The sequence below is a fragment of the Rhinolophus sinicus genome, chromosome 14 (genome assembly GCF_057876585.1).
Source record: "Rhinolophus sinicus isolate RSI-liver-muscle chromosome 14, RSI-T2T, whole genome shotgun sequence".
NCBI classification, from domain to species: Eukaryota; Metazoa; Chordata; class Mammalia; order Chiroptera; family Rhinolophidae; genus Rhinolophus; species Rhinolophus sinicus.
The window spans coordinates 153482236-153508849 of record NC_142514.1 but is presented as its reverse complement, the minus strand read 5'-3'; the positions used below and the strand labels follow the sequence as shown (position 1 = coordinate 153508849).

Genomic DNA, 26614 nt, shown 5'->3' with positions numbered 1-26614 from the left:
GGCAGCAGGGGGCGCTGTGGCGGGAGCCGCACCGGGCGCACCAGGCCCTCTGTCCTCTCGCCTTTTTCGGCGGCTTCCGGCGCGGCTCCTGCACGTTGGTGGCTGTGAGTGATGGATCGCAACCCCTCTCCGCCGCCGAGTCGGAGTGAGGACGGCGACGAGGAGGAGGTGGCCGGAGGAGACTGCATAGGGAGCACGGTCTACAGCAAGCATTGGCTCTTCGGCGTCCTCAGCGGGCTCATCCAGGTGTGGAAACTCGCGCTTCGCGTGGCTCCTTGCCTTTCCCCCAGACCCTCCGGCCCCGCCGCCGGCAGCCCCCTGCTGCCCCGTGAGCCGCCGTCTCCACGACTCCTCCTCCTCAGTCGCGCGTGGGGGGACCTCTCCCCCTGCGTCCTGGCCTCCGCGGACCCCCGTTCTGCCGAGAGCCACTCCCGGTGCCCCGTAATACAAAGGGTGGTGTAACGGCAGGGATGCTCGGTGCTTGCGGTTACAGTATTTTACTTTTGCACTTTTCCAACAAGTATATGACCATGTAAATAAATAAATACGTTGCTCAGGTTTTTGCTCCCCATTCCCACTGTCGTGCCCGAAGGCTCGGTCCTAGTTGATCTATTTCGTGGGTTTTTGTTGTAGAATAAATGATGATTTTGGAGTTACACGCCGCTGATATCAAAAGCGCGGCTTCATCACCTACTAGCAGCGTGACTTTGGGCAAGGCACCTAATCTCTCAGAGCCTCGATTTCTTTCTCAATTTTTGTACGGTGGGATGATAATATCTATATGTATATAGGGATATTGTGTTGAATAAGATAATGGCCATAGAATGCTTACCACGCGTTTGGCTTATAGGAGGCTCTCAATAAATGTGGGCTTTCTGCCCCAACGTTTCCCTAACTGATTTCCCTACTTCCGATCTCTGTCCTCTCCAGTCCATCTTCTGCACAGCTGCCAGAATAATCTTCCTAAAAATGATGATGATAATAATAATAATAATAAAAAGCTGTCTATAGGAACTCCTCCTAGCTCCCTTTGCCTTCAGGAGAAACATGCGTAGTTCTTAGCTTGGAATCCAGGGCTCTTTGCAATCTTTCCAGCCTCATTTGCCCATGACAGTAATAAATTGCTCACCATTCCCCAAACATGCTGGGCTGTTTCTTCCCTCTGAACTCCTGTACTTTCCTCTATATGCTCTTCTCCCCTTCTTCATGTGACAAACTCCTCCCCTTCCTCAGAGGTTTAGCTTACATATCACCTAAGAGAAGTTTTCCCCAACTTCTTCCAGGCGTAGGTCATTGGTCCATCATTTGAGCTCTCACAACTCTGTCCACAAATCAGTTGAATCACTTAGCGTTTTCTGTCGTGATTATGTTTGCATGTCCTTTCCCCCAGTAGATCCTAAACTACTTGAAAGCAAAGGATTAAATCTTACTCATTTTTGTATTTCTATCCCGATGCCAAGCAACACTATTGACTCCATGAATGTTGAATCAGTAGATCTACCTAAGATACTAATTTTTAAAAAGTTTTTGCAAGAGCAGACACTTTGAGAATAGTATCTTTGTGACTTCTAAATGATTGTGGGATAATATTGCTTGAAGAGTACTGTGGACAGCTTTTATTCAACACGTTTCTTCCTTTGTGTATCTGAAGCTTGTTAGCCCTGAAAACGCCAAATCCAGCACAGATGATGAGGAGCAACAGGTGGAGCTTGATGAAGAAATGGAGAACGAAATTTGCAGAGTATGGGATATGTCAATGGATGAGGTATGGGGTTGGAAATGAAACTGAAAAGGCTGCTGGGTAAGGAGGCGATGAACGGAATTTTTTTTAAAGGGTCAAATCTTAGGTCTCGGGAAAGATAGGTGTCTGTAATCATTCCTATATGTGATATAGAGAATGAGGGCGCAGGAGCTCTAAATGCTACACACTTGCCTTTGAGGGTAGATGATCTCAACCGTGATTAGATTTAGGCTAAATACATAGTTCTCGTGAATGCTAGAATGCTTATGGCTCAGGGAAGTTCTGATACTTATTTACCTAAAGGGAATGTTGGTCTTGTATTTGAGAGCAGGATAGGAGTTAGGAGATCACTGATGTACCACGAATAAAGTAGAAGGAACGGACAAGAAAGAATTATGTGTAAATAATTGCAATAATAATATTTTAACATTGGTATTGTACTCTGTAGCTCAAAAGCATTTTCATATATGCTATTCCATTTGCTCTTCGCAATAACCTTGTGATATAAGTAGTACTGTTAATTTACAGGTAAGAAAAGAGGCGAAAGAGATTAACCTACATAATCTCTCATTTTATTACTTGGACTTTGGAAATAGATAACTGATTAAAATCCTTGTTTTATTCTCTTTCACTTCCCTTCTGTGTTCCAGATTGCCACCCAAGTTATCTTTTTCCTAAAACACAGATTTAATTGTATTCTTCTGTCTTAAAAATTGTTAACGGCTATTCATTGTCTTCAGCCATTTTTTAAAGTGTACAATTTGAAAAATTTTGACGTGTGTGTATGTGCATGGAACTGTCACCACAATCAAGACAGAGAACATGTCTATCGCCCCCGAAGTTTCTTATGCTTCTCCTTTCCTTTACTCTCCTTAGGTAATCACTGATCAGCTTTCTGTCACTTCAGAGTAGTTTGCATTTTTGAGAGTTAAAGAAATTGGATCCAATTCTTTTTTTGGAGGGGTCTGGCTCTTTTACTTAGAATTGTTATTTTAAGATTCATCCATGTTGTTGTGTATATAAGTAGTATATTATTTTTTTATTGTAGATGGTATTCCGTTGTATATGTATAACATGATTCATTCATCTCTTCACCTGCTGATGGAATTTGAGTTGTTTCCAGTTTATTACAGATAAAGCTGCTGTGAACTTTTGTGTATAAGTATGTATAGACATATGTTTTCCTTTCTCTTGGTGAATACCTATAGTATTATGCTGGATCATATGGTAGGTGTATGTTTAACTTTTTAAGAAACGGTCGAATTGTTTTCCAAAGTGTTTTTTACGTGCCCACAAGCAGTGTATGGGATATGGTTCCCGTTCCAGTTTGTCCTCATCCTCACCAACACTTGGTGTGGTCAGTTGTCTTCATTTTAGTCAGTCTAATAAGTGTGTGGTGATTCTGATGATGGTATTTTGGATTTCCCTAATTATTAATAATGTTGAACATTATTGTTTATTTGAAATCTGTTACCTTTGTTGATACAGTGCCTGTTTGAAGCTTTTGTCCATTTTTTAAATTGTATTGTTTTCTTATTTTTTTTCCTAAAAGTTCTGTAGTTTTAGGTTTTACTTACAGGTTTACTATCCATTTTGAGTTAATTTTTGAGTATGATGCAAGTTATGGATTAATGTTCACCTTTCTGGCATGTGGATATCCAGTGGTTCTAGCTCATTTGTTAAAAAGACTATCCTTCACTGGATTACCTTGCATTTTTGTCAAAAATTAGTTATCTATACATATGAGTCTATTTCTGGACTCCATTCTGTTCATTGGTCTATTTGCCTGTTTTTATGCCAGTGCCACACTATTGTGATGACTGTGGCTTTGTAATAAATCTTGAAATGAGGTAGTGTTAATCCAACTTTGTTCTTTCTCAAAGTTGTTTTAGTTGTCCTTGGTCCTTTGTATTTCTATATTAATTTTAGAATCAACTTGTCAGTTTCTACAAAAAGCCTGCTAGGATTTTGACTGAGATAGAATTGAATTTATAGATCATTTGGGGGAAGAATTGGTACGTGAATGATAATGAGTCTTTTGAGCCATGAACAAGTTTTATCTATTTACCTAGGTTTTCTCTAATTTCTTTCAGCAAAGTTTTGTAGTTTTTAGGGTATATGTCTTTCACATCTTTTGTCAGATTCATTTCTGAGTAGTTCATATTGTTAGATGCTATTATAAATGGTATTTTAAAAAATTTTAGTATCTGATTGTTCATTTCTAGTATGTAGAAATGCAGTTGATTCTGTATGTCATGTCCTGCAGCTGTGCTAAAATTCACTGAAGGTAGTACCTTTTTTTGTAGATGCCATTAGATTTTTCTAAATAAATGATTCTTATTTATGAACTAAAAAGTTTACTTCTTTTCCAGTCTAAATTCCTTTTATTTCTTTTTCTTGTTCATTTGCTCTGGCAAGTATGATGTTGACTAGAAGTGATGAGAAGGGACTTTCTTGTCTTGTTTTTGATTATAGGGGCAGAGAGCAGTGAGTCTTCAATCATTAAGTATGACGTGGTTGCAGACTGAGAAAGTTCCCGTCTGTTCCTGGTTTGCCTAGAGTCTATCTGGAATAGGTTGGGGATTTTGCCACGCTTTTGCTGAGTATGTGGAGATGATCATGTAGTTTCCTTTTTAATTTGTTAATACGGTGAACTGTGTTGATTGCTTTTCAAGTTGCCAAAATCTTGTTTAGAAATTTAATCTAAGTCCATGAGAGAGACTCATTTTCTTGTTGTCGTCTGATTTGGGTACCAAGGTAATGCTGCCTCACAGATTGGGAAATTTTCCTCTTCCCTTTTCAGGAAGCGTTAAATATATGGTTGAATTCACCAGTGAAGCCTTCTGAGCTTGGAGTTTTCTTTATGGGAAGATTTTTTGTTTGTTTTCAGTTTTGTGTATTTATTTCTTTTTTAAAAAAATAACAGTTTTATTGAGATAGAACTCACTACCATAAAATTCACTATTTAGTGGTTTTTAGTGTATTGTGGGAAAGGCTATAAATTCATTTCCTTTAATAAATAGATATAGGGCTGTTCAGGTTACTTTGGTAGTTTGTGTTCTTCAGGGAATTTATCTGTTTCATCTAAGTTGTCAAATTTATTGTAATAAAGTTGTTCATAGTATTGTGTTATTGTTCTTTAATATATGTAGAATCTGTAGTGATGGTACCTCTCTTAGTCCTGATATTAGTAATTTGTGTCTTCTGTCTTTTTTCCCTGATCAGTCTGGCTAGAATTTTTAACAATTTTATTGATCTTCACAAAGAATCAGCTTTTGGTTTTGTTGATTTTTCTCTATTGCTTTACTGTTTTTTGTTTCATTGGTTTTCATTTTGATCTTTATTATTTTCTTCTGCTTACTCTGGCTTAATTTGCTCTTTTTCTAATTTAAGGTGGAAGCTGAGGTCGTTGATTTCAGACCTTTTTTTTTAGATACAGCATTTTACACTATACATTTTCCTATCAATATTGCCTTAGCAGTACTCCACAATTTCTGATATGTTGTGTTTCATTTCAGTTAGTTCAGAATACTTTCTGATTTTCCTTAATGTTTCTTTGGTTAATGAGTTATTTAGCAGTATGTTACTTAGTTTTAAAATATTTGGAAATTTATCACATAGCTTTCACTTACGGCAGTAATGAATACTGAAGCCTTTTAACTGTATTGAGATGTGTTTTATGGCCCAGAATATGGTCTATCTCAGTAAACATTCCATGTGCACTTAAAAAGAATGTGTATTCTCCAGTTACTGGGTGGTGTGTTCTATAAATGTCAATTAGATCAAGTTGTTGAGACTATTCTTCAATTCTTCTTTCTACTTGGTCTATAATTGTTGAGAAGCTATGTTTTAAAATAATTTTTTAAAGAGAACCCACTTTTCAAGTGAAACCTTAGTGTGAAACCTTCAAATAAAAGGTGACACACAGCTGCTGTTTGAATGAGATTGCTGGTGGAGGGGAGAGTCATGTTCTTGGCCTCCACCTCGCCCTCTTATGGCAACTCTTGAAGCATCTGTAGAGAACTGAGCTGTCCACTCATCACTGGCATAAAGTTTCTCCAGTGAGACTACGTTTCAATCTTATCCTCTACCACTCAGAGTTTGAGCAGAGACTTTCAGAACTTCCTGCATATTTTCATGTGTCTGTGCCGTGCTCTTCCTGGAATGGCCTCCAGCTCGCAAAATCTTTCTCACTTTTTATGGCCCCGCTTAAATGTCACCTCCTCTGTGATCCTTCCCTAGATGCTCCAGGCGGAACATGTTCAGTGTTGCATAACACACACTTGTTGTTCAGCAGTTGTTTTGAGCCTCTGTATCCTCTGATAAATTTAAGTTCCTTTTCTTAAATCAGAGATACCTTCTCTGATGTATCTAGAGTAGCCCCCCCATTTCTTAGCTTCTAGCATGCACCATCTTGTTGCTATTCTTTGTAGTATTTAGAAATTATGTAGTTTAATTGTTTATGTGTTTATTGTTTGTTCATCCTTCTAGAATGAAAACTCCATGGCACTGAGACCTTACTAACGTGTTCTCTGATGTGTCCCTAGAGCCTAAAACAGTGCTTTTTACTTGGGTTTTTCAGTAAATATTTGGTGAAGAATGAATGAATGAATGAATGTATGAATACATGGTGTGCTGGTTAAGGGCATGGCCTTGAGTCATACTCATCTGGCTTCAAATCCTGGCTCTGTTCTACTGATTAATCTTGGGCAGGTTGCCTAACCTTTTGAAACCTCAGTTTATTAGTGTGATGGGCTAATAATCACTGCTTCATAGGGTTGTTTTGAGAATTAAATGAGATAGTATGCAAACTACTTCACTATGCCTGACATTTAATACTTGTTCAATAAATGTTAATTGGCATTATTATTGTCGGTGTTGATATTGTTATGCCATCCTGTGCTACTCCAGGCATTATTAACTGTCGTTAAATAAATAAGTCCCTGCATACTACAGAGAGTTCCCGACATGACAAATAACTTGATCATTTAGAGTGGAGAGCATCTGCTGTCGTGACTTTCAGTTTGGAGTGTATCTTTGAAAATGCTGTTTTGTCTGACCATCGTGTCTTAATAAGTACAGATGTCTTTCCCAGTCAGCAATCATAGAGGTTACCCAGGTTTCAGCTGCTCTGAGGGGCCTTCAGGGCCCTTTGAAGTACATTTTCACATAAGACATCTAGCCTGTATTTTAAGTTAAGCTATCATAAATACACATCTCAAGTTTGGTAAAAATCTGAGGCAATAGATAGTCAGAAACTTAATTTTTAAGTATTTTACAATGTAAATCTCCATAGCTAACTGATTAAGTTTTGGGGCCCACATTTCTAACCAGATTGGGTTACATGTTCACTTCCGGTTCCTTCACCTGTGTAGTGTGTCCTTTCAGGTGTTGCAGACTGGGCAAACTCCCTAGGAAGGAGGTGTGAAGCTGTAGCAGTTACACGGTGACCAGACATTTTTTCTATTGAGGATTTTAAAAGCACAAGTTCTGATTTTGAGCATGATTCAATAGGAGTTTTCACCTGTTTCCCCTACCATGTTTTAAGCTCTTAGGAGACAGGAAATAGGAATTTTACTTTTTCCTTATCCCCAGCTTCTAGAATGATACCTGGCAATCAGCAAATGTGTTTGAATGAGTTAATGAGAATTCCTGGTGGGTAGAAAGATCATTAAGATAAATACATTCAAGGCAGAAAGAAGAGGGACAACCCTTTAGAATATCACAGTTAGTTTAGATTTGTTTGTGAAATTGTTCCATTGCCTTGGGACCAGATACCAAAAAAATTTTCTAATGTTACTTTTGTTTGTTGACAAAATTCCTAACTTTTTCCCTTTTGCCTGAAAGGAAGTATATATGGAATTAATTTTCTTATGGTTACCTAAGCTATGGGGTTTAATAAGGAACATTCGACATCCAAGTTAATAATCATTTTTATTTTCAGGATGTGGCTTTATTTCTCCAAGAATTTAATGCTCCTGACATATTTATGGGAGTATTAGCCAAATCCAAATGTCCTCGATTAAGGGTAAGTATGACATTTTTTTTAAAATTTATTGGGGTGACAATTGTTAGTAAAATTACATAGATTTCAGGTGTACAATTCTGTATTACATCATCTATAAATCCCATTGTGTGTTCACCACCCAGAGTCAGTTTTCCTTCCATCACCATATATTTGATCCCCCTTACCCTAAGTATGACATTTTTATTGCCTCTTCTTTGGAATGATAATGACAGTTAATGCTGGATAGTCTTTGATTTTTTTCACTTTCATTTTCTTACTGTCTACAAATGTTTATTGAATATTACCAGGTACTACGTAATGTGCTATTTAAAAGTATTAGAATCCTAGAATTTTAGATTTGGACTGGACCAGGGAGATCAGTACTTTCATTTAACAGCTATGGAAACCGGTAAGCATAACCAAAGTTATGCCGCTAATATGTGGCAGGACCGGGAGCAGTGCCCGGACCTCCCATTTCTGTTTATTGCTCTTTTTTAATTCATAAAATCCTCCATTGCTTAAAAAACCTTCATTCTAAACTCAGTCGATTGCTCAAGATTTTCTGTAATCTGAATCTAATTCATCTTTCCTGCGTAAGATGTACCCTCCAGATGGTCCTAATTTAGCAAGGCCTATCTACTCCTTGTTTCAGGAGTAGACGCACTGTGTGTTACTGTGATCGTCGTCATCGCTGTGTCTCCCTTTGTATGCCTTCCATCCCGTCTGTTTCACGTCTGTTTTCCAAGGTGGTGCATTTCTGCCAAGCCTTCCCAAATAGGGAAGCTCTCAGTGGCCATTGCTGATTGTAAGCTCTCCAAACAATGATCTGTACTCCTCATTTAGTCTTTATGTCCTGTGCAGTGTATTGTGCTGTAGTGCCATTTGGGTTGCTGTGTGCTATGCATGTTGTGGGTGATTAAGAAATATCTAGGAAGTAATTATAATTATGAATAACTTATAACTGAGTATTTGGTTTTACTACTCTATTAGCTACTACTCTTTTACAAATAAAAGAACTACTTAAGTCTCAGGTTAAGAGATTCGTCCAAGGTAATACAACTAGGAAGGAAGGAAAGATCACACAACTAGGAAGGAAAAGATTTGAGCCTAGCCTGTTGTTCAGTAAAACCAGTGTATTGTACTGTCTCTCTTTGTTTGAAATTATGAAGTAGAGAACTCCACAGCATATTTTTACAAATTGATGTTGAATTAAAATTTACTTAGTACCATGCTTCACCTGAATTGGGGCCTGATGAACCACTTTTTCTTGGATCATTATATTAATATAAAGATTTAACAGTTATATGATTTTCTCCTGAATTTTTTTTTTAACTTAAATACATTGATTCAGAATTAGTACTTAAAGAAAATAAGCTTATGTCAGGAATGTCACCTTTCGGGAATTAGTCATATTATATATGTCTGTGAGCCACAGCCTGTCTGTAGCAATGATTCTCAGCCTGGGCCCCACGTTAGAATCACCTAGGACTCAAACTTCAGCAGTCCCAGAATCACTGGGTACTGGGCTCACCCCCAGAATTTCTGATCCAGCAGGTTTGGGGTAGGATCGAGGATTTCGAACACCTTCCGGGGTGACGCTAGTCCTTTGGCCCAGGGCCCACATTTTGAGAAGCTTTGCTGTAGCAAGCTTTAAAAATCCCGAGTCAGGCCGTACCCAGATTGGTTAAAATACAATCTCCAGTGTGAGGCTCCAGACAGCTTTTCAAGTTCCCCTCAGTCCATTGAGCAGCCAAGACTGAGAAACTTGGTCTTTGATTGGAAGTTCAATTCCCTCTTTAGGTTGTAAGGGAAACGTATGTTTCCTTCCTGCCCCTACTCTCTTTTAATCTTTTCCCAACAGTTGATCACCCACGTTTTATTGACACTCTCCACTTTTGTAGCTTTGGTGCCACCTCTCTCTCCTGGTCTCTCACCTCTTCAGTCACTTTTATTGGCTTTCTGCTTTCTTCCTACATGCTGAGTGTGGGCTCCTTCTACGGTGTAGACCAGATCCCTCGTCCTCTTTATACTTATTTCCTTAGTGAGCTCATCCACTCTTCACATCTTTAAGTTGCAAAAGTTGCAAATCTGTGCCTGTGCTATGACCTCCCTTCTGGTTTCTGGTGTCTCATCTCCACCTTTTTTCAGGCATTCTCTACTTGCATGCTTCATTTTCCAATCCAAAATTCTATATACCTTAACTTACAAGTGATTATCATACTTACCTGATCATAAAAATCACATGGTGTACTTGGTAATCAGTAGCTTCCCAGGTCCTGCCCTGCTGATTCTGATTCTGAGATGGGACTTGGAAATCTGGGTTTTTAACTCACGCCATGAGTAACTTTTATGTTCCAGCAACTTTGGAAACACTATCCTAACTGAATGCATTGTGTCCTTTCCTATACTTTCTTTCCCAATTTTCCTGTCAGGAGGACCAATATCTCTGACTAGAGAAATGAAGCGATTTGAAACCTAGAGTCGTATTCAACTGCTTTATCCCTTTGCCTCCATCAGATTGTTTTGCTTTCACCTTGAGTCTTTCTCAGCTTCATTCCTTTCCATGCCTGTCAGTACCACCCCCATCTTCTCACAATATGGTAAAGTGGTCACATGCTCAGGCTCTGGAGCCCTGCTAGTTCCTAGTGGGAGATCTTGGGCAAGTTGCTTTAACTTCTCTGTGCTTTAGTGTCCTCCTCTGAGAAACGGGGATAATAATAGTACCTACCTCATAAATTATTATATGAAACGATACAGGGAGAGTGCTTAGAGTAGTGCTGAATAAACATTAGCTGTTATTACTGAGGTTATTAACTTCATTTAAAGTTTTTTCACTATCATGCAATACTCATTTTGTTGCCAGAGTAATTTTCCTAAAATATTGTTGCAGTATATTGTCCCCCTCCTTCATGGCTCCACATAACCTAAATTAAAATCTTCAGCATGTCATTGAGGGCCCTTAGTCCTGATCCTTCTTACCTGCTGGATTGCTCTTATGTATTCTCTCACTGTGGGCAACAACGAGGGTGCTTTCTATATTGTCCACTGTACTAGCCATGTACATGATTTCCTTTATGTCTTTCTGATACTTTCCCCTTGTTTGAATGTCTTTCTTGTTTGCATGTCTAAATCCTACCAGTCATTTAAGACTCAGTTCATCCATAAGATTTCTTCTTCCATAACTCCTGCCTGCCTTTGATCTTTCTTTTTCTCATGTCTTTCATCCCTTCCCAAATACGGTGAACTTGTCAAGATTAGGGTGTAGGCAATATACTTCTATAATATGTGCTGTTTCCTGTTCTGTTCTAAGGCTTAATCAGGTTTTTTTCAAGTGTTTATTCTTGTATGTGTCTTTTACCTCAGAGCCATTGTGACCTGTGAAATTTGATTTGGCAGGAAATCTGTGTGGGAATTTTAGGTAATATGTCCTGTTTCCAGGAGATATGTGTGTCCATCAGCAGTAATAAAAATCTTGGGTAAGTTTTACTACATAATAATTACATCTTTAAAAATACAGTTTCATATTTTATATTCCTAAGGAGATCCTAGTACATAGTAGAGATAGGGAAATATTATGAAACGTAGCACTTTCTTTCTCCTGATGAGCACTCTCCAGGAGCTTCATTGTATGTTGATGGTAGCTGGGGGCTTCAATGCTATTTACGGACATGATTCAGGATGTAGGCCTGTTTTCTTTATCAGTCGTAAAAGGACCTGAATTGTCAGCAGGTGGTAAGCCAGACAGGATGAGAACTATGGGGGCACCTGATCAGAGTCCAAAACAGTTCAGGCTCAGGCAATCCAAGGGCTCAGTCTGGAAAAACTAGACTGTTGACCAGAGTCACCCTGAGAACTCTGACTTAGATGGAGGGCAGGGGGGACGACTTGCCAGCAGATTAGAAGATACAAGGTTGCCTCTGTGATTCAAAGACTTTCATCCTACTTGATGGAAAGTTTTGGGCAGAGGGATTTTTAATGGTGGAAACCCTCATGGTTACTTTAAGAGGTTTGAGACCACCCTGGAATTATATGCTTATGCTAAATTTTGTGAGAATTCATATTCTAGCCAAAGGGTTCATGGCTGTTAATCAGAATCTCGAAGTAATTTGTGCCCACAATAGTTTAAGAAAACTGTTCTGGGTGGTAATTGTCAGCTAGGGCTGTAGGGTTTACCACAGGATTCCAGCATCTGGCTCTTTAAAATAGAGGTGATTGCCTCTGCTAGTGTGGAGGGACGTGAACATCCTATTTAAGGGTTTTTACAGTAATTTTACAGTAATTTACAGTAATTCATGGAGTGAATGACTCAGGATTATGTTTGGTCTCTAGTGGTCTCTATCAAAACCTGAGAATGAGTAATGTTAACAAGTTTTATAAATTCAGTTAAATGCTTATCTGAAAACTATGGAACAATTTACATTGCTAATGGGATATACCACTTTGGAACAGTTGGGCATCATCTAGTCGGGTTGGAAGATACGCATATGCTGTGACCCAGCGATGCCACGTGTAGGTACGTGGTAAGAGAAACCATGTATGCATACGCATACGGCAGGATGCTCATACAAAAAGTATTATAGGAGCAGAGCGCATTGCTTGAAGTAGCTCAAAATTGGAATCAACTCAAGTTTCCGTCAATAATAGGCTGAAAAAATAAATTGTGTTGTAGCCACACAATGGAATGTTCTGCAGCAGTGAATCAAAGAACAGTAGCTACAGGGACAACATGGGTAGATCTTAAAGACATGGTATGGAGCAAAAGAACTAAAACTCAAAGGAATACATACAATGTAATTCTTTCATATAAAGTTCAATACCAAATCTATATTAAATAATGAAACTAGAGTAAAGCAAAGAAATGATTGCTGGAAAAGTCTGGATAGTAGTCATTTCTAGGTGGGAAAGAGAATTGTGATTTGGACGGGAAACACGGGCTACAGAGATGGAACACTGTTCTGTTTCTTGGAAAGATTAGTGTTTATAGTTACTAAGTGTAGATTTGCATCTTACAGGCTTTTATATATGTGCTATATCTCACAATTAAAATATTTTAAAAATTAAGTGAAAACTCTACTTTGATACTTGAAATGAGAGAAGTGAGGCATATCGGTTTGACTGTTTTGTTTTTGTAGCCAGGTATTACTGCACTGTTTGTATGATTCAGACCCTCCTACTCTGCTGGAAACAAGCAGGTATGCTTTCCTCTTTTTATGGATTCTGTATACTCACCCATAAGGGAGTCTGGAAAAATAGTTAATTCTTCATTCCTGAATTTCCTTTACTGACTTTGAACGACAGATATTAAGCTCACATTTATCATGTAGGTTATTGCTTACTTGCCTTTCCCAGACACAAGTGGCCAGTGTCTGGGTTGAAAGAATCCGGGAACATCCAGCTATTTATGATAGCATTTGCTTCATCATGTCAAGTTCAACAAATGGTAAGTCACCATGTAATCTAGAAAACAAATTTTTGATAATATTTAATTGTTAGGAAACCAGGTAAGTATTTTTGGAGGTCACTTAAAGGCTAAGTGTAAGGTGAGAAAATATTTCAATTTAAGGTATAAAATTTCTTCTTGAACTCCCAGGATACCAATAGCTCCCCCATTTAAAAATGAAGGAAGATAAGCACAGTTAAACAAAGGAGGTAAACGTACTGCTTCTGGAATAAGTAATGCTTTGGCAAGATTTGGCTTTCTTGGAATGGATTTAGGAATTTTGATCCACATTACTGCTTTAAAATTTTTGCTTCTCATTTCAACATCTTTTTTATTCGCTGCAGTTGACTTGCTGGTGAAGGTGGGGGAGGTTGTGGACAAGCTCTTTGATTTGGATGAGAAGCTAATGTTGGAGTGGATTAGAAATGGGGCTGCTCAGCCTCTGGACCAACCCCAGGAAGAGTCTGAAGAGCAGCGAGTGTTTAGAATTGTGCCCTGTGTACTTGAAGCTGCCAAACAAGTACGGTAGGTGAGCTCTTCTGTAGAGTGTTCTGGGAAAGTCCAGTTGCTACAGGTATCCTTAGACAGAAGTCATCTTAGTTTCCTTTGGACAGGGTGAATAGCACGCAGCCCATCTTTGTAGGTTTGATTCACTACTAATATTTGGGGTGACAGTATATATTTGGTCTGTGCAAGAATCATAATGGTTACAAAGTACCTATTCTAATCTTGCTTAGCTATAGTAGTTCTAACTAAGTAATTCTAATATTACTTAGCTATAGGCTGTTATAAAGCATAGTTACTGTCTTAAAATCTGGTACAATTTTGTGTAATTTCAATTACACAAAGATCTTCTTGTGCTTTATTTTCCATTTGACATTTAACAACTTCTTCAATTAATGTCAGAGATCACTTGTTTTCTTGCTCCTTGTGTGTGTATGCCAGTCTTGGGTACGTGACTGACTTTCGGACTCTGATGTCTTCCCGAGAGGGTTGACTAGGTCTTACAGATTATTGAAACTGTTTATTGCTAGTGGCTAGAAAATTAATTTATGAATTGATCTGCTTAACGGTTAGTTGTGCATTCTTAGTACTGTGTAACCCACAATAAAGCCTATTAATGTTGTAGCTTTTATCCAAGTGAGGATTAAACTCATTATCTATCCCCTAAACATGCTTCAGTGTTCTCCATCTCAGTAAATGATCATCGTCCCATTTGGATAATGGGGAAGAAATGTGGAAGCCGTTACTGACTCTTTCCCATCCCACTCATTTCCCATGGCCGGTCAGTCTTCAAGCCTTCTTGACTTTCTGGGATCCCTTCCATGCCACCACCAGGCCACTGTCTCTCACCTGGACAACTGCAACATTCTCTTACCTAAGTGCTCTGCCTCACAGCTTGCTTCTTCCAAGCCTAGACTATAGAGCTGTCTTTCCAAAGCACTCATTGAATATTTCATTTTCATGCTTCAAACGCTTCAGTTGCCTTCCTTGAGATGAGACTCAGATTTTTTTTTTTTTTAAAAACATGCCTTATAAGGACATGCACTTCTCCATCCTTATTCCATTATTCTATTATCTCCATCCTTACTCCTTATCCTGTTTCAACCATAGGAAATTTCCTTCATTTCTTCAACTGAATCAAGCTCTCTTAATCCAAGCCTTTGCACACACTGTCTCCTCTACATCAAACATTTGTTTGCCCCTTCAGGTTTCTACGTAAACATCATTTCTCTTCATCATTTCTACCTTTCCTGACTCTCTAAACTAAAGTAAGTCTGTTTGCTCTGTGGTCCTCTGGCACCTTGGACTTCCTCTGGGGTTACATTCATACCACTTCATTACCCCGTTAATTACCTGCTTTCCTTCAGATGCTAAACTTCATGAAGGTGGGGGCAATGTCTTATACATCTATTTTCCCAGCTCCTACCATAGTGACTGAAAATGGTAGGTACTGAAATAAATATTTGCTGAACAATCTTTTAATTGTTCACTGCCTTTCACTTAATTGTTTGGTTGAGGAACTAAGTTTGTGAGTTTCTAGGAATCTAACCTGTTGATCACAAAAATTATGCTTACATGGTTTTAGGGAACTAGGATCATCCTGTGAAGTTTTAAGAGCTTCCTTGTTGTCGGTGGTTGGTGCTGGGGATGGACCATACATGCGCTCTATAAAAGTCTCAGTCATTTTTTGTCCTAATTATTCAAGTAAACCAGAATGATGAAGTACCGCCTAGCAGGTTTCTGCAATGCTGCTTTCGGGGGACAAGACGAAAAAGAATTTTTACTTCTTGTCCTATGTGCATTGATTATATTACAGAACATTTATTTGATCTCCCCATTAGAATGTCAGCTCTGGTGAGCACAGACTTTGTCCCGTTCCCTGTTTCACCCTCAACATCTAGGGTAGTGGCAAGAACAGAGTGATGAATATTTGTTGAATAAATAAATGATTGCAGTCCCATAGACAGTAAAGTTGTTAACTTAGTGCTTTTGCTTTTTGTATTTAGTTCTGAAAATCTGGAAGGGCTCGATGTCTACATGCATATCTTACAGCTACTTACCACAGTGGATGATGGAATTCAAGCAATTGGTAAGATATTACATGGGGAAGCACTATAGTTATTCATTTAATTGTTTTCTGTTTTTAAATTACTCCTTTCTTTATCATCTTAATTAAGTACAATGTCCTGATACTGGAAAAGACACTTGGAATTTACTTTTTGACCTGGTTTGCCATGAATTCTGCCAGTCTGATGATCCACCCATCATCCTTCAAGAACAGAAAACAGTGCTAGCCTCTGTTTTTTCAGTGTTGTCTGCCATCTATGCTTCACAGGCTGAGCAGGAGTATCTAAAGATAGAAAAAGGCAAGTATCATTTTAGTTCACTAAATTAAATTCTATCACATTTAAAGCCCAGGTTTGCATTGTGCATTTGGTTTTTTTCTCCCATTTTTTATTCTAGTACCTTTATTCCCCGATGACAAAAATATTACATCCTCAGTACAAAACAAAAATATTGTAAACTTTATGGAAGGAAACAGAGTGCTTGTGTTGCTGCCATCTACAGATAATTGGTAGACACTCACATGCGTATGCAGTTTTAAGTCCTGCTTAGTAGGCTTTTTAAATTTCGTTTAGAAATATAAAATGAATATTTTTCTATGGAAACAAATGGTCTTTTACAGAATGATTTTTATGACTACAACTAAATCCATGATCCATCTAGAATTTATTCTCGTGTTACATGTGAGGTATGGTTTCAACTTTTTCCCAGATGCCTCCCAGTTGTCTCAACATTATTTAGTGGATAAACCAGTTTACCCACATTGATTTGAAATTTCACGATTACTATGTTTTAAATATCCATATATATTTTATTCAGTTCCATTGCTCTATTCTTGTATTAGTACCCGCAGTGGGTTGCTTTGTACCTCTGGTGTTAAGTGCTAATGATGGTAGAAAACATACTTACCTTGATCCTGACTTTATTGGGAATGTTTCTAGAGTTTCACTATTAATCATGATACTGTTTTGGGCTTAAGTTATTTTTGTTTTACCACTTAAGGAGCTGTTAATCTATTCCTATTTTACTGAGTTTTTAGTAAAAAATAAATGTTGAATATTTTCAAGCGTCTTTTCTGCATCTATGGATACGTTATCTCGTTGAGAAGGTGATGTTGAGTACAGACTTGAGGGAACAATGGAGTGAGTCATGTGAATACTTGGAGAGAAAAGCATTTCAGACAGAGGTAACAGCAAGCGTACAAGCCCTGAACTAGAAGTATGCCTTCTGTGTTTGAGAAGGAGCAGTGGGGCTTGAATGGCTGGGGTGGAATTAACATGGGAGAGAGAAATAGTACATGGGGCCAAAGAGGTAATGCGCTCGAGTGTGGACGGGCTGATTTTGCCTTTTACTCTGAGTGAGATAGGGAACTGTGTGGGGTTTTAAGCAGAGGATGGATAGACACGAGCTGACCTTTTTTTTTTCTTTAGTTTTTCTACTGGGGAATATTGGGGAACAATGTGTTTCTCTAGGCCCATCAGCTCCAAGTCGTTGTCCTTCAATCTAGTTGTGGAGGGCGAGGTGTAGCTCAGCTCCAAGTCCAGTCGCCGTTTTCAATCTTTAGTTGCAGGGGGCGCAGCCCACCATCCCATGTGGGGATTGAACCGGCAACCTTGTGGTTGAGAGCTCACGCTCTAACCAACTCAGCTATCCGGCCGCCCCTCCCGAAGCTCGTTGTCTTCAGTCTAGTTGTGGAGGGCACAGCTCACTGGCCCATGTGGGAATCGAACGGCATCAAACAACCCTGTTGTTCAGAGCTCACGCTCTAACCAACTGAGCCATCCGGGCGCCCCATGAGCTGACTTTAATAGGCTTCCTCTGGCTTCCATATTGATAAGAAATGCAGGGGGGCAAGGGTTCAAAAGGGAGACTAGTTAGGGGTCAATTGTGAACTTGAGGCAAGAGATGGTATAACTTGGATTAAGGTGGTAACTGGAGATGGTGGGAAAAAATAGTCAGATTCTGATCATTTTTAGATGGTGCCAACAGGATTTGCTGACAGGATGGGAGGGTGAGAAAAGTCAAGATATGGCTGGTATTTTTGTCCAGAAGAGTTGCCATTTACTCACAGGAAAGACTAAATTTAAACACAGTAAATTTGAGATGTCTGCTAGATGTCCAAGTGGAGGTATTGAGCAGGCAGTTTGAGTCTTGAGTTGAGGTCTTCTGTAACCTTTGTTACTTCTTTTGACTTGATTTAATGTGGAATGAGAAGAAAATTAATGTCTCTTACTAGTAACGTCTCTTTTTATCATTTGTGGTTTGCTTAATGAGTATTCATGTCATGTTATTTGGTATATAGATATTCGTTATAAATTGGCCATCTTTGTCTTTTTAAGGCTTTTTTTGGCTTGATTCAGATATAAAGGTCACACCCCTCTTTTCTTTTGTTTGATTTGCCTCTGGTCCCTTTGTTGTCTTTTTCATTTCAACCTTGCTAAGTACTTTGTTTTAAGTGTGTTGATTTTTTTAAATAGATGGGTTAAACTCATTTAAATTTATTGATACAGCAGTTTTGTTTGATCTGAATGCTGCCGTATTTTCCATTTTGTATACTTACATTTAAATAGTTCAGTGTATGATTTATTTGCTTTGTTTTTGTGTGTACTTCTGATATGTAGGACGGTTTGTATTTTTGGTCTAGTGGTTACCTTTATAATTATAACTGCTTCCAAACATAATTATAACTGCTCCATCAATTTCTCTTAATTCTTAAAAGCTAATAACTTAAAATATATACAAGCGTATCTCAGTGTTGACTTTTCCTTGCCAGTTTTTCTGGTACTTTCAAACTACAAATTTAGGTCTTCAGGATGGTGGGGTGTTCCTGAATTACATTTTTAGATGTCTGTTCTATTCCATCATTTTAGTTTCTTTGAGGGTTATAACTTGGTTTGTGTGGGATCTCCTTTCCTGTCTTCCATAACGATTATCTTCTCCATTAAAAAATAAAAAAATAAAAAACTCTTTATTTTAAATCCTTTTTTCTTTCTGACTTCCATGTCCCTTACTGTGTTTTCAAGTGTCTATTCTCCTTTGTGCTACTGCCAGTTTTGCCTTCATTTCTGTGGTGGCTTTAATTTCTTTTAATGTCTTCCTTGAGCTGTACCAGCTCAGGTTTCCTCTCCTATTGTCTTTTATTTCTTAGTCTGAGCTCTTATATCTCTGCTTTATGCTTGGTTACATGTTATTTTAAAAATCATGGCTAAATATTATCTTAATATTCATAAGCTTCATGTCAACATTTTTTGGTGAGTATTCTTCACCTGCCATTTGTTTTTCCTGCTCTTTCTTTTAGTGTCTTTCTGCTGCTCCTATGCTGTTTTATTTGCTTATGCATCATTGAGTGGATTGAGTTTTTCCTGGACTAGCTATTTGCAGGAAGTTCATGCAGGAGAGGGGCTAAGGCTATGTTCTAGGGTGACAGGAGTTGGGTCTATGAGTCTTCTTGCTCTTTTTTCCAGGTGAGAGGTACTACATACAGTGCAGTCCCACCTTTCGCTTTGTCATTTGCCTCCTGTAAACATGGCTTGTTTATGGGATTACTCATTTACCCCCTCTTCATCTGCTTCGTAGAACCCCAGGAAAGCACCAACTGCCATCTTCATACACTCTGTTCCTGCTGTTGCAAACAAGGAATTTTGGATTTGTACCTTAGAGTCTATGCTTCACCTTAGAGAAATGGACTTTTCGGGCCTTTTCTGAGATCTGCAGCCTTGGGCATCCTCTCACCACTTCTTTCCTACTCCCTGTTTGTTTACACTGCGTTTGCCACTATTTCTACCTATAGGTAACCCCTCAATAACATGGGTGTTAGGTTCCTAAAAAATGCCATGTTTTGCGAATCCGTGTTATATGAAACAAAGAACTAGTACCAAAAAGGGGGTAAGGTTCCAAAAATTAAAGAAAAAAAATACTATTTTATTTTTATAATTAAGAGAAATATCTTTATTGAAACAATTTTCACCAAAAGTATAAAATATTAATATGTATTAAATAATGTTTTCTTTGTCATCACTACTAAGCATCATTAACCCAGGGCGTTTTCTTTTTGACAAGATATCTTCTTTCTCTGAACTTAATACTCCACAAACAAAATGGGTTTAAAATTCTAATGCGTTTTAAAATTTTGCTGTCAAATCTGATATGATATCCATGCTCGAATGAAAAATTTCAAATGTGGTAGGTGTCTTTCGCTACTAAAAGCTTTTATTATGTTCCATATTATTCGGGAATTTCCCTAATTTCAAATGAGGTATCTTTTGCTCTTAAAAGCTCTTATTACGCTCTGGGTTCTTCGGGGATTTCTCTAATTCTCAAACCATGTTAGAGTGAAACCGTGTTCTAGGAGGCCGTGTTGTACGAGGGTTTCCCCCAATTCTCCGACCGTTTAAAGAAGTGCCATGTTATACGGGGATTACCTGTACTTTGTATTTGAGGCTTCAGCTGTGTCCTACTTTTATCCAAGCCAGAGTTTGGTTTTTGTTGATCAATCTCTTTGTGGTGATTTCTGAAAGGAAAAGGGGGAAATGCTGACTTCGAGTCCCAGTGCTCTTCCCAACCTCCTTGTATATATGCTACTTCTGTTGAAAGTCATAGCGAGAGTTTTTATTTGGAATACTGGGCACACATCTTCCTTGATGTCATGGGACTAGGTGTTCTTTATCCGTCCCCACCCCCACCCCCAAACTTTATGTATGGTTTTTATGATGGGACGAGAAAGTGTAAAGATGCTCCTTCAACTCGCAGCCACTGATGAACACCCTCCCTCATCCTGCCCTAAGCAGGGGCTTTGCAGAGTGATGGCTGGGGGTGAGAGAGGAGGCTGATACAGTATAGATTGGAGTGACCTACAGGGAAATCATGGGGTGTTAGAGTCAACAGTTGGTGGTAACACAAGTAAGAAAGTGGAAATAAATCCAAGGGGAATATAATAAAGCAGCCCAGCCCGGAGGTGCTCTGAAGAGGTGACATTGAATTGCGAAATAAAGGTTAAGATTTTCCTGGTTGCTAATTAAAAAAAAAATGTCATTGCCATGTATTGTAAATGACTTAAGTATGGAAATCAAGTTAGGTGTTTTTTTTTTTTAGTCAGTATACTTGATTCAGTGCTACAGCAAACTTTTTTCCTGGATTTATAATTATTAAACCAGATATCATAGAGTTAAAATCACTGATTGATTCAGAATGAGATACGTGTTAGCAAGTTCATGCTATAACATATATTTTGAGTCTGAGCTTCAGGCTTATGTTAAATTTTTATTATAGGCAAATTAAAATGATTGTTCTGTCTTTTAAGAAATTATGCTATTTTTTTAACTTAGAAAAATAAAATGTAAAAGTTTTGTTTAAGAGTTATATGAGAGTTAAAGTTTAAAATTCAAATTCTTTTGTGTGGTCTCCAAGGTCCTACATGGTAGGATTCTTGCCCAACTTTCTACACTCATCTTGTACCCTTCTTGCTCACTTGATTTAAGCTACACTGGCCTTCTTTTTGTTCTTCAGACCTTCCAGGACATTTCCTGTTTGGGGCTTTTGCACTTATTGTTCCCTCTGCCTGAAATGTTTTCCTGGGCTCTTTGCATTGATTCTTCTTATCCTTTAGTTCTCAACTCAGTGCCACCTCTTCAGAGAGCCTCACCAGCTGCTAGCTGACTTAGTATATTCCCCTTTAATTTTCTTCAGAGAACTTACCAAATCTGAAGTGATCCGTTTTATTCATTTGCTTATGTAAGAGTATAAAAGTGTCTCTTAAAGGCTGAGGCCTTGATGATTTTGTTTATCACTGTATAGTATTAATACCTAAAATACCATGTCTAGTAGATATTCAGTATGAATGATTTGAATGAATGAATGAGTGATGGATAAATAACCAAATTTAACTGGCTAATTCCATGCCTCTTGATTGTTTGTACAGTAGCTCTTCCTCTAATTGACAGCCTGATTCGTGTCTTACAAAACACGGAACATTGTCAGAAGAAACGAGAGAACTCAGCAGAGTCTAACACAGAGGACACTAAAAAGTCCGACTTAACCCAAGATGATTTCCATTTGAAAATCTTAAAGGATATTTCGTGTGAATTTCTTTCTAATATTTTTCAGGCATTAACAAAGGTAAGAAAGAAGTATTAATTTTTTTTCAGCAAAAGGAAGTATGGATTGCTTAATGCTCCCAAGTTTATTGCTCTTATTATCTTTTTAATATAAAAGTAGTATAACTATTACATAAAATTGAGAAAATAGAGAAAGAAAAAACTTATCACTGTAAGTTTATAATCTTAAACCAGCAGCTGATGTGGTTTAGTATATTTATGTATGTGTTTTTCACATATTTAGAACCCTGTATATATAACTTTTACAGACTGCTCTTGTCACTTAACATTACTATATAAGCACTTCTCCTCACTCTAGATCAATTCACTGAAAGACTTTTCACTGAGAGCCAGTTTAGTACCCAATTGGCCAAAAAGTCAAGTTTTTAAAATTTTTAGTAAGCTTAAGGACTGTTCTTCCTGAATATATTCAGGATTATTAGCATATTCTTCCTTTGAGCACACCCTTTGTATCCATATAGTCTAGAAATATATATGTATATGAATACAACTGAAGAGTATATTCATAGTCATTGAATTTTTTTTCAAGAAGAATATTCCTTAAAACAGATTTCTGTTATTGCGGTGATTTGTTGTTTTTTTGGGGTTTTTTTGGTGAATTGTCCTTCCCTTTTCCATGTTTGAGATTATTACCTTAGCATAGGTTTTCAGAAGTTAGATTACTAGGTTTGACATTATAAACGTGAAGATGGCTGAGGCATAATGGCTACATATTGCCAAAATGCTTTTGACGTGAAAATGTTGATTTTAGTTGATCTTTATTATTGGGTATTATAATCTTATATCAAGTAAATAATATAAAGTGTGATTAAATTGTGCCTTATTTTGATTTGCATTTTTATTATTAGGTAGTTTGAATATCTTTCCATATGTTTGCATACTGTTTGTGTTTCCTGCTTTATAAATTTATCCATTTTGATTATTTGCATGGAACTCCTTGAGGGAGGCTTCATCTTATATATTCATTGCAATTTTTCAAAATAATTTTTTCCATTGTTTGCTGTTGCTTTTGTTTTTTTGGGGAGGGAGGGACATAGATGTTTCTTGAATTTTAAGTGGCAGGAATATAGGAGGAAGGTGGGCTGAGAATAAAGCAGAGCTGTGACATGAAAATTCTTATATGCCATACTTAATGGAATTTGGACTTAATCTGGAGTGAACTGAGGAGCTACTGCAGACTTTTTTTAAGCATCACGTGATAAGATCTACTTAGAAAGTTTACACCAAAAGCAAGAGAGAGATGAGAGAGAATTGTAGCTGGGGGCCAGGAGGTCAGTCAGCAGGCTCTTGTGGCTGGTAATCTTCGAGAATAACCTGAAAAGGAAGGAGAGCCTAAGCAATGGAAGTGTGAACGGAGAGGAGAGATGGAATGAGAGAGATTTAGAAGAGCAGAATTAAACACTCTGGGGAAGGGGGGGTTAGCAGCAGAGGAGGAGGGAAAATCTTGGCGTATCCCAAGTTTGGATTTGTGCAGCCAGGTGGGTGGGTGGGGTGGTGGTGCCCTTCACTAAAGTAAGGGCTGCGATGGAGCACATGTTTGGATTTATATTTATTCACCAGATACAGCTTTAGAAATTCCTTTCTTGACATTAGATGTTTTGTTTTGTTTTGTTTTAGGACACTGTGGCTAAGGCACTAAAGGAGGGCCAGTTAAGCAAGCAGCAGTGTTCCCGTGCATTTCAAAATCTTCTTCCTTTCTATAGCCCTGTGGTGAGTGTGAATAAATGCATAGGTGGCTGAGTTTCAGAGCATTATGAAATAAAATGTAAAATAAGTTCTTGATCTTTGAGGCCATTGTCACAAAAGATTGTATGTACAATTCACGTAATGCACTGGCCAGGTAGATGACTGTGGGGTAATTCATGGGGCTAGCCTGAGGGACAGTTCAAATTGTAAGAGAGGAATCAACACCGAATTTATAGTGGCACTTCCTGTGATGAAGTAGATAGCATACTATTAATCAAAAATAAGATTTTTTTTTAAAAGATTTTATTGGGGAAGGGGAACAGGACTTTATTGGGGAACAGTGTACTTCCAGGACTTTTTTCCAAGTCAAGTTTTTGTCCTTTCAATCTTAGTTGTGGAGGCCGCAGCTCAGCTCCAGGACCAGTTGCCATTGCTAGTTGCAGGGGGCGCAGCCCACCATCCCTTGTGGGACTTGAGGAATCGAGCCGGCAACCTTGTGGTTGAGAGCCCACTTTCCCCTGTGGGAATGGAACCCACAGACTTTGGAGTTAGGAGCATGGAGCTCTAACCGCCTGAGCCACTGGGCCGGCCCGAAAAAATAAGATTTTTTTATAGGTATAGTCAATAGATAGGTTTCTTCACATTACATACATTTGCTATCATTAGAGGCAATTTCAAAATAGGAACTTCTTTAGGAAAATGAAGTAGGGAATGTGGGAGTGAAGGGTTATGTCAGCAAGGAAGATGGTAATAAAACCTCCCTAAAGGGGAAGGGGAATTAGCAGGAGGATAAACACTAGTTCAAGAGGAAAATAAAATGGTAAAGGCTCGTCACTCCCTTGATGTTTCAGAGCTACTGTCCAGGAAGTACTCTTATTGTCCTCTGGGGTTCTGTCAACATTTCTTTCCCACTGGACTATTTAGAAACCACAGGTAGAGCATTTTTATAGTCAACAGTCAATATCTTAAACCACCTTTTCCTCTGTTTATGTTTATTCGGTTCTTTGGTTTGACTCACAGGTGGAAGACTTTCTCAAAATCCTACGTGAAATTGATAAGACCCTTGCTGGTGACCTGGAAGAAAGCTTCCCAAGTTTAAAGGTTCAGACTTAAAAACTGAATTGTAATTTCCTTTGCCCAAGAAATAAACTTTTATTTTATTTTTTTAACTGAACAGTTGAAATTGACATATAGGAAATATTAGATAAGGCCTATATAAGACCTTAATTGTCTGGTCATGCCCCAGCCATATCTCACTTTTGTTTGACATTGGAATTTGCAGTTTCACAGCCATCAAACACCCCTCCCCCTCTTTTTATATTGGTTATATGGTTTTCGTCATCTTCAAAGAAAACAAAAATATAAGCTAATTGTTGAGTTTCTTAGAATATTTGCAGGGTTGGTGAAGTTTCTTTCGTATCTCTTAATTTGATTTTTATGTGAGAATTTTATATTTGTATCCACTACAAGAATATTCAGCCGCACTAATAGAAAACCCTACAGTTATAGCTTAATCTGATAGGTTTTATGTCTCTTATGCAGTAAGAAGTCCAGAGGTGGGTAATCCAGACCTGATAAGGTGGCTCGGGGTCCCTGGTTCCTTTCACTTCCACATGGTCTGCCATGTAGACCTTTGTGTTTATATTTATAGTCTGGTGGTTAAGGGAACTATAACATTTCTCATCCCGTCTTCCACATTCAGGGAGGAAAAAGGAGAGGCAAAGGGGCTTTCTCCGAGCAAGTCTTTATCTTTTTATTTACAAAGTACAGCCCTCGCTGGCCAGAACTGTGTTACATGGCCATCCTTAACAGCAGCTGTTTGAGATTGAGTACTACTTTTTTTCTTTCTACCCTCTGCATTTTCCACTGTCTACAGGAGAGAAAAGAGAGAAGGAAGGGAGATGTGAATGGCTTGTGGAGAGCCAATCATGGTGTTTGTCACAATGTGCAAACATGTCATAGCCATTTTGTGACTGTTAATTGTGTTGATTCCATGTCAGATTGTTAGTAATTCAAGAGCAGTTATTTAACTTTGTTACAGTTCAATTTTTTTCAATGTACATATAAAGATAGAAATGCTAAAATTGTGAGGAAAGCATGTTAGCCAAGTTTTCTATTTTTAGCATAATTCCAGTTTTGAATTCCAGGTTCAATTTCAGAAAATTACTTGCTTGAGTGGATTCAGATTTTTAAAATAAGATTGAGGAAGTTTTATACTTTCTGATTATTTACAAACTGTTTTGTGCATGATTTCCCCTTCATACTTCTTTGATTCTTTATAGTGCTTCCTAATGAAATAAATTCAGAGAATCAACCAAGTACACTTACGGAAGCATTATTTCAGTTACTGGAAGTGGAATTTTTAATAGTTTTTAAGGAAACCTCAGTTGTGAATAACAAAACCTGCTTTTTAAACCTCTCTTCTGGTACAACCTCTTCCCAGTTTATTACAGAATGTTTTGGACTAAAGCTGTGGTCTTTTCTCACACTTTGTATTCTTTTCTTGAGTGACTTTTGTTGATAAAACACAGTGATACAGTTGTTGGTAAGATATATGTAATTTCCAGTTTGCAGGTATTTTTATTGTTGAAAGTGTCCCTGCTGAAAAGAATTAAACGATAAAATTAAAGCTTACTGATTAAACTCTAATTGGTAGGTTTACTTTATGTTTATTTGTATATCTTCAGTGATGACCTTATCCATAGGTTGAATATGACTATATTTAACATAAGTTTACAAAGGCACCAATGAAATCACTCCTACCTGCTAGCAGATGTTGTTAAAAATTCCACTCTTGTTATCTCTTAAAGTTTAAGGTTAAGGTGCAAATAACCCCATAAGAGTAATACTCCAAGTTAATTTAGTCAGTGCTCATGAATTTCACTTTTTTTTTTCTGAGAGCACATTTTAAAAGGGGGAACACAAAGAACCTTGCATATCTGATGGAAAGAGTGCCACTCAAAGCAGATAAGTTACAGAGGGAAAAAAGGATACCGTATTTCCCCGAAAATAAGACCGGGTCTTATATTAATTTTCGCTCCAAAAGATGCATTAGGGCT

General features: G+C 38.0%; 1 protein-coding gene across 2 annotated transcripts; it reads left to right on the top strand.

Annotated features, from left to right (window-relative positions):
* Window positions 1-66: 66 nt before the first annotated feature.
* Window positions 67-26204, top strand: SAAL1 (serum amyloid A like 1). Of its 2 annotated transcripts, none has more exons than XM_088791685.1 (12): window positions 67-246; window positions 1652-1765; window positions 7686-7769; window positions 11145-11224; window positions 12881-12940; window positions 13073-13188; window positions 13533-13713; window positions 15699-15781; window positions 15870-16058; window positions 21677-21870; window positions 23487-23579; window positions 24576-26204. In XM_088791685.1, exons 1-12 carry the CDS (start codon window positions 112-114, stop codon window positions 24666-24668), a joined length of 1422 nt encoding a protein of 473 aa, XP_088647811.1. In that variant the 5' UTR covers window positions 67-111; the 3' UTR covers window positions 24669-26204. The 2 variants fall into 2 exon arrangements, with proteins under 2 accessions (XP_088647811.1, XP_019570529.3); XM_019714970.3 differs by having other exon boundaries at window positions 68-246; window positions 21674-21870.
* The last annotated feature ends 410 nt before the right edge of the window (window positions 26205-26614 follow it).

Coding starts and splice junctions, on each gene's coding strand:
- SAAL1 (XM_019714970.3), top strand. CDS start 112: ATGGATCGCAACCCCTCTCCGCCGCCGAGTCGGAGTGAGGACGGCGAC. Junction 13,714..15,698: donor GAAGCTGCCAAACAAGTACG/GTAGGTGAGCTC, acceptor TTTTGTATTTAG/TTCTGAAAATCTGGAAGGGC. Junction 23,580..24,575: donor TTCCTTTCTATAGCCCTGTG/GTGAGTGTGAAT, acceptor TTTGACTCACAG/GTGGAAGACTTTCTCAAAAT.